Below are 16,453 nucleotides of genomic sequence, written 5' to 3' on the forward strand. Positions count from 1 at the left end.
TATTCAGCCTATCAACCTATCAGTGATTTCCCCCTAAAATATTTGTGTGAAGGTATTTCATGATTTGAGGAACAATATATGAAGGAAAAAAATTGGGGGTCACCGATTTAGATTTGTCACTATAGCCACCTTGAATTTTGATTGGAAAATAAACATTGAAGACCTGTTGGTGACCTTCTACTGTTGTCTGCTCTATGGTCGGGTTGTTGTCTCTTTGACACATTCACTATTTGCATTCTCAATTTTTTTTGTATGTGTCTGTACCAAGTCAGGAGCCTGTAATTTAGTGGTTGTCGTTTGTTTATGTGTTACATATTTATTTTCGTTCATTTTTTTTTATATATAAATCATTTGAAGGCCGTTAGTTTTCTCGTTTGAATTGTTTTACATTGTCATTTCGGGGCCTTTTATAGCTGACTATGCGGTATTGGCTTTGCTCATTGTTGAAGGCCGTACTGTGACCTATAGTTGTTAACTTCTGTGTCATTTAGGTCTCTTGTGGAGAGTTGTCTAATTGGCAATCATACCACATCTTCTCTCTTATATTTGTTATTAATAAAGCATTTATACATATAGTATATGATGGTCATTAGTATTTCTATTGTATCCGGCATATTATATTAGGGAACAGTGCTTATCGTTTTACCTTTGAATAAATTATTGTGAACTTATCTAAGTAATTTTATCACACATTTTCCATAAGTAGGTGATTTCAGAGGGATACGTATCTATATAAAAAATAATCATTTTCGATATTTTCTAATGCTTTTCAACTACGAGTTTTGATCGAATGCGGTCTCGGCTGTATATTTGGAAGTTCCATCAAACGTACCATCTTTATAATCCATACTCTACTCGGGACAATATTCCCCAATATTCATGAATTACCCTATAATCATAAGATCAACAATAATAAATAAAATAACGTGTTAGTCTCATGGTATTTGGTTTTTAGGCCGCAGTTTTAATTTCCGGATGTAGGATAAAAAAAAATTATTGGCTTCAACATCGTTGTACCGTTTTACCCTATTAGAACAGTATAACTCCATACCATATGCAAAATTTGTATCATTGCTGTGTTATTTTACTTAAATAAGATAACCCCATACCATATACTAGCATGGCTATAATACTGTGTTTCTCTATTTCAATAGAATAACCCCCTAACACGTGTTAACATGGTATACCATACCCTCTATTGAACAACGTAACCCCACTAACATAAGATCTATTTAATAGGATAACCTCAGTTGCATCGGGTGCGTTGAGATGACCAACGATAATCTATAATTATTGTGATATAATTACTCTACTTACTCACTGTAGCTTCCTTTTAAACTTCACAGTATTTTACAAAAATACTTCCGCTTGACATTCCGTCGTTGTTGATATCCTTAACATCTCCCTTTAAAAAAAAAAGATTGATAGACGATACATTATGATGCTAACTTCATACAAGAAGTTCTTCGGAATAAAGACAATAAGAAGCACTATCCCTTAACTTTAACTTAACAAGGGATACAGGTTCTCAGTGTTGGCGACTTCAAGTCTAAATATCCTGATTGCATCTGTGCTATTTCTCCATATATTTATAATTCGGCTGGCCACATTAATACTTGCGAACATTCTCAATAACATTTCCCTGCGCAATCTGTTATCGAAAGGACTGAAATATCGTGTGCCAAAAACATCAATTGGAAACACAACTTAGTGATTCAGTCGAGGATTATACTCGACATTGGGCTAATGCAAAAAAAGAATACACATACTTGACCAATCTGTAAAGACCCAAATTATGCTAAGCACCTGTCATACCTCCATGAGAGAAAATGTTGTTGTCTCCTCAGATAAAATTTTCAACCAACATCATTTTCATGTGTAAATCACATTACGTAAATTGCTTAATAAAGGATTTTAAAAGTATGGAAAATTTACTAAGAAACTCAATATTTACCACAACGACAATTACCACATAGGGAACCTTAAATAATCATAAGCTTATTATATGTTCATTTGGAATTCCAATCAAAAGTGAAGAACTGTATTTTCCTTTACTGTATTGGAGACTTAAGTTGCATAAAGGCTCAAATACAAAACGTTATAATGATACTAGGTCTTCCAAAAGCTCCACGAATCCTAAACATAAATTTTACCATCAATCAAAGCCTGTCTTCAATGTTTATGTAAAACTACACACTCTAGGGGCGGTGTGAATCAGATGTGTATGTTTAAAGATTAAAAAAAATCTCGTAAGAGTTCATGCAGTCGTAGTCTTTATTCTCTGGTGTATAATTACATTTGAATTGTCTATCCTTTACGCAAGTATTTCCCATTCCAAACTTTAAGACAAATTGTTTAGCATTGGTCCTGCTTTGTTTTATGAAAAGAATGAACATTTTAGATAAAGGTATCTTGTCTCAGCGATGGATAAATCACTCTGATTCAAACCAAAAATTCTCTGAAACTGATATTATCAAGATGTTTGATTTCTTTGTTGGCAAAATATCACTTACGTTTAAAGACGTTTTTCAATACACAATCCGCATTTCCTTTGGAACAAACTGTGTTCTTTCTCCAGTTGGATAATTTCTTTATTTAAATACGGCAGACGTCAAGGAGCTTCTTAGGAAGAATAAAAAGATGCTAGCATTATCGTTTTTACTTCAAGATACACTATTTGAAGTATCATGATCCCTCACTTAATAAATAAAAATTGGGTGACTGTGTTGAACGCATTTTCCCCATTGAACTCGAAATCAAAGATAATGCAGACACAGGTAAGTTTGCATCATATCTTGAATTACATCTAGAAATTGACAAGGAGGGTCGGTTGACAACAAAACTTGACTGCAAAAGTGATCATTTCAGCGTCGCAATTGTGAATTTTCCATTTCTATTAAGCAACATTCCAGCAGCGTTTGGAGTATATACCTCCCCGTTAATTCGATATTCAACGCTTGCACTTCCTTGCATGATCTACCTGATATATGGTTGCTGCGTATAAAGAAGCTATTAAACCACGAGTTCCAAGTGGGGAGATTGAAATCATGCCTTTGAAAATTAGCGGATGACATCACAAGCTAGTTGACAGTTCTGGAATATTATTTCCACAGATGACAACATATATTTATCAATTTCCGTAACTGGAAGGCCGTAGTCTTCTCCTCGGATAAGACATATTGTATAAGAAAAAAATAACAAAACAAAACTTCTAAACGCCGAGGAAAATTGATAACGGAAAGTCCATAATTAAATGGCAAAATCTAAAGCTCAAACACATCAAACGAATGGACAACATTCCTGACTTGGTACAGCAATTTTCTTAAGATGTTTTATTAATAGCTAAACCTCTCACTTGTATGACAGTCATACAATTCCGTAATATTGACAACAATGTGTGAACAAAACAAACAGACATAATAGGTAAAAATATCAAAAATATGAGAACAGCAGTCAATATTGTGTAATAATTTTAATCACTATAAAAAAAAATGTCAACAAATAAAAACAAAATGGCGTATAGACAAAGCACATTTGCAAACATTAAAGACCAGAATACAAAAAAATAACAAAGCACAACAAGAGACTGGCTAGATGCATAAGTACACAGTCACGCCGAAATAAAGGAGGAAGCAACACCACTGAGTTAGCAAATATCATGTATGGTCTGACAATGTTGGTTGCTACAAGCCTATAGAGATGATTTCATATTTATTTCATTCAGAACGTATCCTGTCATTTGTTGTGAATTCTAAAATGGTGAGGACCATGTGAGACTTATCATCGGTTTTGTACTTACATGTGGAGCAATATTTACCTACCATGCCGGTGCACAAAAGAGCAACCGCGTGTTTTAGTATGTTGTCGTTTTTTCTTTGCTATGTAGTGTTAGCTTTTATTTGTATTTTGGTGTTTTTCTTTTCTCGCCATGACATTGTCAGATTGTATTCGACTTATGAGTTTTAAATATCTCATTGGTATCTTCCGTCTCTTTTTTAACGTGTAAACAATGGAAAATTAGAAATTTAGGGATACACTACATTGAGACTGACATGACAATCCAGGTTTACAACTCAAAAGTCTTAATTTAGCAGAGTATCATGATTATCTCTTCAGTAGATAATTTGGACGGAAACATTAAACTTGTATATCTTATTTTGAAATATAATATTAATGATAAACTAAAAAGGGGAATACTAATATTCTCAGTGAAATAAAATCGCAAACAGGGAACAGATAAAAAGACAAACGTTAGGTGTGAGCAGAAAAACCGATGAAATAATATACAGCTGACACAACGTACGATCACCAACAAAAAATAAGAAAGAAACTCCAACTAAAAACAATTATATACACAGAATTTTAACATAATCAAGTAAGTATATATAAAAGAACTGTTTGACGTTAATGCTATTTCTAAATGTTTTAAAAATGAACAACATTAATCATCTGGTCATATCCATCCTCACTTATAACTATGTGTCCACCAGGAGAACTTACTATGATGTTTTGTCCACAGTTCCCATCATGTGTAAAAGTTGTAGCGGTCGTCATCATTGGCTGATAAAACTGGCTGGTATTATTGAAATGACACTGATATGGCGACGGCCACACGCTTGATGTTATTTGTTGACCATAAATAGGAATTTGAGAAAAACCTTGAAACTGTGTATAATAATTATATGGCATATTGGGGTACGGCTGCATGTAATAATTGTTGCCAGTTGAATGTGGTGTATTGTTCTGTTCACGGTGGGATGAAACAGGTATAGGATTGTTATTGACAGGATTCTGTGCTTGCCTATATGACCGTGCTGTAGTCGGTCTAGACGGATCTACAAAATCGCTGCTGAAATTTATACTTCCTACAGGAGATGTCACTTCTCTTTTATCAATATCTACAATAGAAATCATACATTAAACAGATAAGAATTAAATGCAATGGCACGATATGATTATTTCACAGTAAAACTTACTAAATGAAACATACAAGTAGACAGGTGCTCGTTTTATACTTGCAATTTTATATAAAAGTATAGGCAAGGTGTGACTCGTTTTAATGAACACTGATGTAAACATATCATTCCAAGAAACTAACAATAACTGACAGAGAAAGTTTAAAATGCAGACATACATTCTAACTTGTGTTTAATCATGAATCATGTTGTTAAGACAAGACATGTTGTGACATTGTAAAATCTTAATGTATTGTAATTTGGAGAATATATTGTTGACAGCTTATTTTTTTTTATCGCATCTGTTTAATTATTCACCAATCTGTAAGAGTCGGGACAGTAAAGATATTTCGATATCATATAAAAACGACTTTTGTTGCTTGTTTAAAGCCATATAGATGCCCTTTGAATATTATTTTTATCGGGTTGCTGTCGCATTGAAATATACACCTCATTCCATTGTATTAAATAATAAATAAATTTGGTGCAGTTACTGTCTTCTGATTGGTTAAAAGTATTAGTTTTATTTTCAATGTTGTCAATTCTTATGGCGACACGCCCACTCTGGCGTTGTGTATTCATAAGCCAACATGTGTGTACGGTTGTTATTTTAAATATAGATAATATAAAAAGTTTTTTGAGCCTTATTTTTGATAGACATTTATTTATAATGAATGGCAATAATTTATTTTGAATTTATTGAACCATAAAATTAATTTTTGACTCTTAACATTGAATAATCCGCGAAGCCATTCATTAAATAGTAAATATACACTTAATTTGGATACTATCAACCCTTTAAGGTCGCACACTATACTTTAGATAGATTATGTGTTGCTCAATCTTGATTTTTCAGCTATTACTTTTTGGACTTAATTTAGTTTATCTCTTTGTTATTTTCATTTTTGACTTTGGTATTTTATGGCCCTTTTCTATTCGTATTGCTTATAATGACTAAAAATGGCCAAATCTACCAAAATATATTTCTAAACGTGGCTGCAGGCAAGACAACAAAAAGATAATGTAGCTCACCTGCGAGTTTGGATGAATCCAGAGGTAAACCGAAAACACCCAGAATTCCTAGTTTGTGGATAGAACGATCATTCGGGCAAGTGATAGAAGCATTACGTGACACCATTTTTTCTAAACATTGAGAACAGTATGTATGACAGCATGGCAATTTCCTTGGTTCGTGGTTGTCTCTGTCAAAATCCTCATAACAAAGGTCACACGTGTGTTCGCTTTCAGACATGTTGACAAACTTTAATCTAAAAAGAATGAGAGATATATAATGATAAAAAAAACGAAGCCTTACATATTGAATAGCAAAAGCTGAAGTTCTGATTTACATCTCACAGTGATAGATATAAGAACAAGCTGAAAGCAGTGTCAATTGTTAATGATTCTTTAGTCATTTTCCATTCAAACATGTGAATTTTTGGGCCCCATTACACCCTAAGTTTAGAAACCCTAAGTCCATATTTTGCCTGCGCTTTCATGATTACTATCCGTCCTATCTTTACAATGGCATTTGTTATGTTTAATGATTTCAAAATGTGTATCGAATGTGTATTTGTTTGTGCATGCTGGTCATGTCTTGTTTTGTAAAGTTATGCGAATAGAACATAAACATACACTCCAATACCGAGATGAAAGATATTATAGAGGAATTCAAATGACATAAGTTGACGACAAACTGATAATGCCACGCAAAATAACATGACAACGCCACGGCAAGTAACGAAAAACGACCGAAAGGCAAACAAACAGCAGTATACAAAATACAGAAAACTTAAGACTGAGCAATGTTAGAAAATGTATGTACACTTATTTACACATATCGTTATTTACCAATATTCCTTTTGGTCCAAACATTCAATAACAAATTATAATATGCCAATTTATTTTTGAAAATATGCCATATTTATTGTTATTGAAAAATAGGATGAACGTTTTAATTGTTTTGCTAAAAATAAATTTACAAAGATCATGCATACAATCAATATAATGATTTAACAATAACCTTTGTACTTCCTCCTTAAGGACAAATACACTCACAGTAATGTTGCATAAAAATGAATTATCAGAACTTTTACAACAACCACAAAACGCATTTATTTACGTTATCATTTGTTTCAAATTTTGTTCTTTATGAAAGATGACAAAACAATTGTCATGATTGTGTACAAAACGAAACTGGAAACCGTTTGATTTCCCAATACAAACAATTCGATAATACATATATCATGTGTGTCGACTTGTCTTTCAGTTTTATATTTTATTGAAAATATATACTTGACCAAGTTTATAAACACATTTATTTCTCATTTTGTTAATGCTTACCTGATTTTGATGTGAATATCGCCATTTATAAAAGGATCAAGCTTTAAACATCTGGAAAATATCCAAACACCGAAGTATTTGTTTTTTATGTCTTTTAAACACAGATATAAAGATACTGTCTGTCAATTTAAAATGTATGGCACTCCGAAGACGACGTAATCAAATTAAGGGTATCCGGTTTTCGATGGAAAAGGCACTTTTATTTTAAGTTCAGAGGATATTGCTATTCTTACCTTAATTCGAATCACAAGTCAACGTTTAACGGAATCGCATGCATACCAAAATGGAACGTGACCGTGGGTGTCAACATAAAATTAATATCATAAAATACACCGAACCAGACGTTTGTACGTAATCGGATTCAGTGCATTTAATAGTTTGTCTGATATAACATCAATAGACGATTTTATAAACCCAAATTGGTTTAAATATGTTTTTTTAAAATAACCAAGACGAAGTTATTCCATCTACTAACACCAGTAATAGTCTGAAATGAACAGTTTTGTACCCAACTATACTGATTGTTGCTGTTTGTATAAATGAACTAAATAACACCTTTAAGGTTTTCATAAAAACAATGGTATTGAAGATGTCAGTTGTCATAGTTCCTTATTCTCACATATTAACATTCAGTTTTCAAATTTCTAAAACTCATTGAAAACTACACAAAAAATTGATTTTTGATTTTGAGCTCCCGTTTACGACCAAATCTTTACACAAAAAGACATATTGTTATAAAACATATTTACAAGCATGACAATGTGTGAAATATCACTTGGGATTAAGACTTTACTAAAATACATTTCGTCCAAGTATATGTTTAAAATGTTACCTTACAAAAAGAAATACGCCAAAAAATCAGTGACACAATGTGAATGCCCTCTTTCTAAAAAAAAAACAACATACATAATAGAAAAAGCAGTAAAGTATTTCCAGACATAAGCCAAACAATACACGAGTCTATATAAAAAAAGTATGAAACTGAGTTTGAGCACGACATGAGTTTCGGGAATGACCAAGTTCTAATCATTTAATGTAAAGGAAAGTATAAAGTGCATTAATTTAGGACACAAAATCAATACGCGCAGGGGAAACACATATGCCTTGTTGTGTTTGTTTGTTTCATATTACGTGGCTCTATACTTCAGGAAAATGACAGTTGTTTTCCATTCGTTTGATTTGCTTGAGCTTTTGATTTTGCCATTCCATTAGGGACTTTCTGTTTTGAATTTTTCTTGAAGTTCAGTATTTTTGTGATTTTACTTTTTGCCATTATTGTATCATGGTAAATATTTGTTTATATATTTGTTTGTTTTATAGTGATTTAGTTAATAAGACATTGGTGACTGTTGTACCCCTATTTTTGACATGTTTAACTAGTATGTCTGGTTGTTTTGTTCACATATCGCTGTCAATATAATAGAATTTTGTGCGACTGTAATATAAGTGAGAGGTAAGCTATCTTTAAAACCAGCTTTAAACCACAATTTTCTACATAAGAAAATGCCTGTATCAAGTCCACAATATGACATGTGTCCGTTCGTTTGATCTGTTAAAGCTTGTGATTTTGCTATTTGATTGGGGACTATCCATTTTGAATTTTCCTTGGAGTTCAGTATTTTTGTGATCTCACATTTTACACCCTTTTAGGTGAATTGTATCGCTTTTGAATAGCAAGCACGAATATTTTGTAACCAATAAATATCTTATGTTGTTCAAATTTGTTTTAAACGATGTTGGCTGATTTGAAATTTCAATCAACACTTAAGATAAGATATTTCAAGCATTGACAAGCTTATCGCTTTCATGTACATGTATTCCATATTTACCATATTTATCGTACCTTCATTCTTGTATGTATTCTAGGTCAGAGGTAAGTAATTGTTTCCTTGGTTTGAAGACTAATAATGATAACGAAATGTTGGAATGATTCTGGAATTCAGTGTTTATACATTGACCATTTTTGTTTTTGTAACACATATGTATTATACATTTTTCATTCTGGATGAGTTACGAATATTTCTTCTAAGAAAAATGTTCTTGGACTGTTGCATTCATTTTGACATACATATATATATCCATATGTAGTATAAATGTTTAATTCAGAATTCACTCGTCAGTTTCGTTGGCCTATATTTAAAAAGTTTTTCATTTAATTTCAGTCCCTGTACTTACATTTGAAAATGATAGGTTCTTAACATTCAATACAGATTATTATGAGCTACGAAACGAACGATGATATATGTTTTGTATTAAGAGGCAACTACAAAAATCATTACACTAACCCTTTTCCTTTCTTGATACTGCAATACGGTTAAAGACACCTGCTGACATGTACACACATTTTCTATAACATCATTTATCGCGGCATAATCAATAATCTTTGATTCGTATTTTTTGTTTGTTTTATCGAATATAAAATATTAACCTTGAAACAAGCAGTATAATCTGTTGATATTTTATGAAGAATATTGTATCATGTTCTAGGTATAACCGTTATCCATTAAAATGTCAACGACTTGTGTCTATTTTCTGACTTTGACAATCGGTACTGTTCATGGATGGATGAATGCTATGGACAAAGAACTGAATTTCAAATGTCCTGCTGGTTGTGCTGTTTATGAAATTAACAGTAAACATGACAACTTTTTTGAGGATAGGGTATTTGAGATACTTTGTCGACCAACCGGAAAGTCATCTTCTGGATGTCAATGGACTGGTGAGATTGTTGATTTGATTTATCAAAATTTATGATATAATATATTCATAATGAATGTTTTCTTCTAAAAACAATCATCTTCTTATTTCTTCAATAGTTGATTTTTCATTCGCGATCGATACGGTTTCTGGTAGCTCTAACTTTTTTTGTGCATTTGAACATGACTGTGATAATTTTACAAATGCCTGGCTACAAATAAGTTACACACTGTCGATTCAGAAGAAAAACAACTTTCACACAAGTGACAGAAACGGTCAAATGGATTAAGGACATATCGAACTCATAAAACTAATGTACATTACTGGGTTACAATACATTTATAGCTGTAAACAAGGACATGCAAGTGAAAATAAAAGAAAGTTAAGACAGAAAAAAAGAGATAACATGATTTTCATTGTTTTCTGTATAATCACCATATTAGAACCTGTTTGAAAATATGTATCTTATGTTGGTCAATTTTAACATACGTGAACAAGAACATAACACATTATTAATAAAATGGAAAGGTTAAAATAAATATCTGTACTATTCGGAATGTGTTTGTTGAAAAAAATATGTGTCGGCAATAATAAAAAAAAAAAACAGTAATGAAAAACAATGTCAATTGGCAAAAGGTTTCAGGCATATTCAGTTAAAACTACAATTGAAGGTTTTTCAGGTTCTTTATAGTGCCATGTTTAAATGTGCATATATATCATATGTTTATATTTTGCAGATTATGTCAATTCCTTTGAGCAATCGTTTGAATTTCAGTGCCCAAACCAATCGGTTATGTCTGGAATGGAAAGTATTCATGACAATACAGCAGAAGACCGAAGATGGAAATTTTACTGTTGTGCTTTCGAAGGTATTTGAATACACGACCAATCACGTTTTTCAAAGTTTTCAAATTATAGTAAAAATCTAATAGATTGTTTGATAAAATTGTATAAGTGTAAGATTTTTAAAGTAATAACTTTGATGCAAAAGTAATTGATTTAAATAATCATTTTATCTTAAATTTTGTTTTGGTCAGTAAACCAGACATCTTATTTCAATTCGTGTTACCTAACTAAAGGTGGCAATTGATTGGAATTCTTATATCTTGTGAATGTGAAAAATTCTCAACAGAAACCATGGTTATGATCGATGGAAATTCGTTAAAATTAATGTTTCTTTATTTTAATTTTTTAATTTTTTATTTGTAATGACTCAATACTGAACGTAGTCATTAAAGTCTGTTCAATAATGACTACGACAAATGAAATTTACAGGACTTATTCATGAGGCGGTAAATAATGAACTTTACGAAAAAGGTAAACATCTTTCGTGTACCTTTCTTGTATCTTTCCCCATGTAAGTATATAGTTAACTATTAATATTTGTTTTTCACAGCAGGTACATTAAGTGAATGCCAGAAGTTGCCTAAAACTCATTTAGACTATGCGTGGTCATTGTATGCACCAGCCAACTTTGTATTCAGAGGAGTGGCTAGTAGTCATGACAATAACTATCAGTAAGTCAAATAGTTTAATCTAGACGAATAACAGAAAAATGAAAACACAACTTCAGTGCAACAAATCATGAAAATATGACGAAATTAAAAAGTTGTATGCCACAAAAACAATCATTCAGTGTTTGTTACCTTTTTTTCGAAAAATATTGATTGATCAAGAGGCTACTGTTATTTTATTACATGGACCATTTGCACCTACATTTTAACTACATTTTAAAATATCCTTTTTATTTCAGGGACCGAGATTACACATTCGAAATATGTCGCTTGGGGTAAATAGACAGAACATAACTAAAATTGTTAACATTAAAGAATAACGAATTCGTTTGCAGCTTGATTTATTTGGAAATCGACAAAAAAAAACTGAAGAATACATGGCCGGTAAACAAGGAACTACCATACATTTTTCTTTAAATATTGTTCTATGCGTATCAAATGCGATAATACATTCATATGCGAGTCAAAAATATCATTATGATACACCGTAAGGCCATTCACTATGTAATGAGACGGCCCATTTAGATCATGGTTTTTTTTTATCCTTTCTTTTTCTTATTTGCCTAACGAGAAAAATATATAGAATAACATCCACTGAACATTATATGGTTTACTTCAATATTTCTAGTTACGCCACTTCTCTGAGACTGTTCACCAGAAATCTCAACTGCATCGTACGTCCGATGCGATAACAAAATTATCGTAAGGTTGATTTGGAATATTATTGTTAAGGTTATGAGAATTTGAGATTTGAAGCATTCATACTTGATAGGATTATATGTCATAAAGTGTATTTTTCTTATTAAATGAAATTTTTATTTGATTTAAAAATTCTTGCAAGAGTTATGACACTTTGCCTTAAATAATTAGTTAAAAAGACATTATCAAAGCTTAAAACTGTGATGACAATGTCATCTGTATAGAAGAGGGGAGAAAGATACAAGAGAGACATGCAAACTCATAGGTCGAAAATTAACTGACAACGCTATAACTGTTGTATTTAGCCTCATAAAAAATATTTTAACTATGGTTTTATTGTAATATAAGCTACCAGCAGGAAACAAACATACAAACAATATTGGATATTGCATTATTTTTTCTCACAGGCGATTAGGGCATGATCCCTTTGATAATGTTTTACATATGTTATAATCTTTTCACTTAAAAAATTTCTTTAACATTGGAGCTATTTTTTTTAAATTTTACGTGTTCTTGTACATACAAAAAAATAAAATTGTGCAAGAAGTATTTATTTTTATTCTTTATAAATTTTCCATGAACATTTGCCATCATTGAGAATAGACACGATAAAAGAGACAAAAAGAGGTTGTTGGTGTATTAAAGAATATTTCTGATATTCAACAAATATTTGTACTGGATGACCATGTTCATGTACCAAGTCAGGAATATGACAGTTGTCCATTCGTTTGATGTGTTTTATCATTTGATTTTGCAATTTAATTAGGGACTTTCCGTTTTGAATTTCCCTCAGAGTTCAGTATTTTTGTGATTTTACTGTTTCGACATTTTCAGTGTTTATTTTAAAACACCGTACTGATTGTAAAACTACGTAACAATGATACCCTCATTACAAATGTTATCATTGTCACATTTCAAAATACCCCAGGTATGCAAAGGTGTTTATTTATTTATATCAGATTCAGTTTTAAAAGTTGTACTCATACAATTTCTACATTGTAATGTGATACACCATTGTAGCCTGGAGTTATTTTAATTTTGAAACGAGATACAGTTTTTGTATATTAGAAACATTTGACACCTTTTGTTTCATATCATGGTATCTTTGGTTACATGTTTTTATTCAATTTCTTCATAAATCTAAAATGACATTGAGAGTCGGTTATAGTACTGTGTCTTTAGATGAGGATATATTCTTAAAGATCGAAATGCAACCTTGTATATAACAAAATGTTATAAATGATATACTATGATAGTGTTCTTTAAAAGTACATGAACTGGAGTGATTGAGTAAGGCCGATTCATCTGTAGATATTACACCCATATTCATAAAGAAAACATGCATGTATGAATGTATCCTACTCTAACTTTGACATTTTAGACATTCAAATGCACATACCAAGGCCGAACAGTTTGAAACTACCCTCATGACATGTAATATTTTTTCCGTCCGCAGTCCATTGAATATTCACGGTCGTTTTCGATTTTAGAGTGCACATAGTTGAAATTAAAAAAAAATCAAGAATACAAAATTGATACTAAAAGTCGGAATAGTATAAGTTAAGGAACATAATAAAAGAGGGACATAAGATACCAGAGGCACAGTCAAACTCATAAATCGAAAATAAACTGACAACGCCATGTCTAAAAATGAACAAACAATAGTACATATGACACAACATAGAAAACTAAAGAATAAGCAACACGAACCTCACCAAAAACTAGGGGTGATATCAGGTACTCCTGAAGGGTATGCAGATCCTGCTCCACATGTATCAGCTGTCGTGTTGCTCATGTTATAACAAATTCGGTAAATAGTCTAATTCGGTAGGTCACATTCATGAAAGGGAAGGATATTGTAGTTACGACGACGTAAGGAACATATCCGATATCAGCTGACTCGGACTTTTACCTTACATTTGCATTTGGATTACTTGCCTCGCAAATCATAAGAAAAGAAATCACGAATCTGCTGAAAGGAGTAGGTCCAGTAAGACCCCTTTTTGGTCCCAAAATATACAAGTTTTACAAAATTGTTAAAATGTAAACTTTTAGTTATTTTTAGAAAGTAGAATGCTTCTGCTACATAAATATGGACTGTTTTTGACAATACAATGCACATATATCGGGTACTAGCATCATTAAGTCATGCTAAATTACTGAAATCTTCACAATTTTAGCATTTTAGCCAAATTTTAGACAGTTTTCGTCTTAAATGAAACTGGCCGCATTTGTGTTCATTCTTAATATTGAAAAGTAAGTTGTATTTGATGATAATACATAACATATATAAAGATTGAGGATGAACACGGATGCGGCCATTTTCATTTTTGACAAAAAAAAACATTTGAAAAGTGACATTTTTTGGCATATTTGATAGATTTTTCATATTTAAGCTTGAATCGGAGCGTTTTTAATGACTAAATCAGTTAAAATATTTCACATAAACTAACTGAATCAACTGAAATAGACACTTCTGTGTTTAAAAAGTGTCCAAAAGCTTTCGTCAGGTGAACCTGAAATTTGAGGCCAAAATCGGACCTTATCGGATCTACTCCTTTTTGGTAAATTAACTTTTACAAGCTATGTAATCTTATATGGAATGATTAATGGGTGTTAAGGGCCAACATATTTTACCTTGTATCGTATTGAAAAAAATCAAACAGTCCGAACATTTGACAAAAATTCCGAAACCTCACCTAAGTCCATCCTTAATAATACAATTACTACCATTTAATCGATAGACATACAGAACTATTGCATTGTGAGAGGGGATTAAAAACCACCAGCTATACAACCGTACAAGGGTCGTGCTGTATTTGTTTTTTTTTTAACACAGGTCGTTTTATTTAGGTACTATGCCTTGCAATGTATTTGACTTAATTTTTTGATTTAAGAAATATAAGAATTATGCGGTCTTCTTGTTACAATGCACATTTCATTTCCCAATTTTTTCCCCGACAGTTCTGTTTCCAATGTTTCAATTAATTATTTTATTGCAATTAATTACCGTGTTTAACCTTACTTATGCTTGTGTTTCTTTAACAAAAAGGGCACTAAACGTTTTAAATATCTGGTTTTGGGCTCGAATTCAGCTTACTTTGTGAAAAATCATACAGAGTCAAGGAAAAAATATACCGACGAGGATATCACTGCCATGCTGGACTTTTTAATTGACAACATATTTGTTGAATTTGGAGGTTTGGTCTTCCAACAGACTACTGGAATCCTAATGGGTACCAATTGCGCTCCTCTACTTGCAGATTTGTTTTTATATTCCTATGAAGCATAATTTATCCAAGGGCTTGTACAGAAAGGAGAAAAGAAATTAGCCCAGTCTTTTAATTTCACCTTTCGGTATATTGATGATGTACTGTCTCTTAATAATAATAGATTCAGTGATCACTTACATTTAATATATCCAAGTGAACTTGAAATTAAAGATACTATCTACACAGATAAATCTGCTTCATATTTAGACCTTTTTCTCGAAATGACTACAGATGGTAGTTTGAATACCAAACTTTATGACAAACGCGATGATTTTAATTTTCCTATAGTCAACTTTCCATTTCTGTGTAGCAACAGTCCAGCGGCACCAGCATATGGAGTATATGTGTCTCAATTGATTCGTTTCTCTAGAGCTAGCTCAAAGTACGTTGATTTTGTTGAACGAGGAATACTGCTTTCTCAAAAGTTGCTAAGACAGGGCTATGAATCAATCAAATTAAGGTCATCACTCAAGAAATGTTACGGTCGCCATCATGAGCTGATTGGCCATTATGACAAAAGTGTGTCAGAAATCATATCTGATATTATTCCTCAGTCATAATAACCTTCCATCATTACCGAACTGAACAAAGAAATAACACGACGGATGCCGTATACGGTGCAGGAAATGCTTACCCTTCCGGAGCACCTGATTTCACTCCCGGTTTTTAGTGGAGTTCGTGTTGTTTCTTAATTATTATTTATAACTGTTGATGTAAATGTCCTTTGGTTTTATGAGTCTTTGTTTACTCCTTGGTTTTGATTGTTATTGTCTTTCTCGCAAAATGTCTTTAGCAAGTCAGGAGAATATATCAGTTGTCTTGCACATGTTCCGTTAGTTAATTTTTTTCGTTTTTATGGACATCTCTTTTTAGTATTTTGCGTTGAAGTCCAGTAATTTTGATATAGTTTTTTACTGTTTAAAAACGGAAAGTTAAATTGGGAAGGTGAATTCATCTCTTTTATCGAAGGTGT

General features: G+C 32.0%; 2 protein-coding genes across 5 annotated transcripts; one reads left to right on the forward strand and one right to left on the reverse strand.

Moving 5' to 3' along the window:
- Positions 1-3,457: 3,457 nt before the first annotated feature.
- Positions 3,458-7,598, reverse strand: LOC139517163 (uncharacterized). 3 transcript variants are annotated; one of them, XM_071307878.1, is made up of 3 exons: positions 7,299-7,598; positions 5,988-6,223; positions 3,458-4,898 (listed from the first exon to the last, which is right to left on the reverse strand). In XM_071307878.1, exons 2-3 carry the CDS (start codon positions 6,205-6,207, stop codon positions 4,426-4,428), a joined length of 693 nt encoding a protein of 230 aa, XP_071163979.1. In that variant the 5' UTR covers positions 6,208-6,223; positions 7,299-7,598; the 3' UTR covers positions 3,458-4,425. The 3 variants fall into 3 exon arrangements, with proteins under 3 accessions (XP_071163979.1, XP_071163978.1, XP_071163977.1); XM_071307877.1 differs by having other exon boundaries at positions 7,532-7,554; XM_071307876.1 differs by lacking the exon at positions 7,299-7,598 and adding an exon at positions 6,591-6,742.
- A 1,496-nt stretch (positions 7,599-9,094) lies between these two features.
- Positions 9,095-11,837, forward strand: LOC139514925 (hemagglutinin/amebocyte aggregation factor-like). 2 transcript variants are annotated; one of them, XM_071304508.1, is made up of 5 exons: positions 9,095-9,171; positions 9,786-10,017; positions 10,733-10,864; positions 11,392-11,512; positions 11,749-11,837. In XM_071304508.1, the coding sequence occupies exons 2-5, from the start codon at positions 9,807-9,809 to the stop codon at positions 11,786-11,788; spliced, it is 504 nt and encodes a 167-aa protein (XP_071160609.1). In that variant the 5' UTR covers positions 9,095-9,171; positions 9,786-9,806; the 3' UTR covers positions 11,789-11,837. The 2 variants fall into 2 exon arrangements, with proteins under 2 accessions (XP_071160609.1, XP_071160610.1); XM_071304509.1 differs by having other exon boundaries at positions 11,395-11,512.
- Positions 11,838-16,453: the final 4,616 nt, after the last annotated feature.

The sequence above is a fragment of the Mytilus edulis genome, chromosome 3, assembly GCF_963676685.1.
Source record: "Mytilus edulis chromosome 3, xbMytEdul2.2, whole genome shotgun sequence".
NCBI classification, from domain to species: domain Eukaryota; kingdom Metazoa; phylum Mollusca; class Bivalvia; order Mytilida; family Mytilidae; genus Mytilus; species Mytilus edulis.

Bases quoted from the DNA above. Each gene is read 5' to 3' on its own strand.
- LOC139517163 (XM_071307876.1), bottom strand. From the start codon at position 6,676: ATGTTATTTTGCGTGGCATTATCAGTTTGTCGTCAACTTATGTCATTT. The intron at 6,224-6,590 runs GTATGTTTATGT...CATTCTTTTTAG, and splicing joins TTTCATCTCGGTATTGGAGT to ATTAAAGTTTGTCAACATGT. The intron at 4,899-5,987 runs GTGAGCTACATT...TTTCTATTGTAG, and splicing joins GGATTCATCCAAACTCGCAG to ATATTGATAAAAGAGAAGTG.
- LOC139514925 (XM_071304508.1), top strand. From the start codon at position 9,807: ATGTCAACGACTTGTGTCTATTTTCTGACTTTGACAATCGGTACTGTT. The intron at 10,018-10,732 runs GTGAGATTGTTG...TATATTTTGCAG, and splicing joins TTCTGGATGTCAATGGACTG to ATTATGTCAATTCCTTTGAG. The intron at 11,513-11,748 runs GTAAGTCAAATA...TTTTTATTTCAG, and splicing joins AGTCATGACAATAACTATCA to GGACCGAGATTACACATTCG.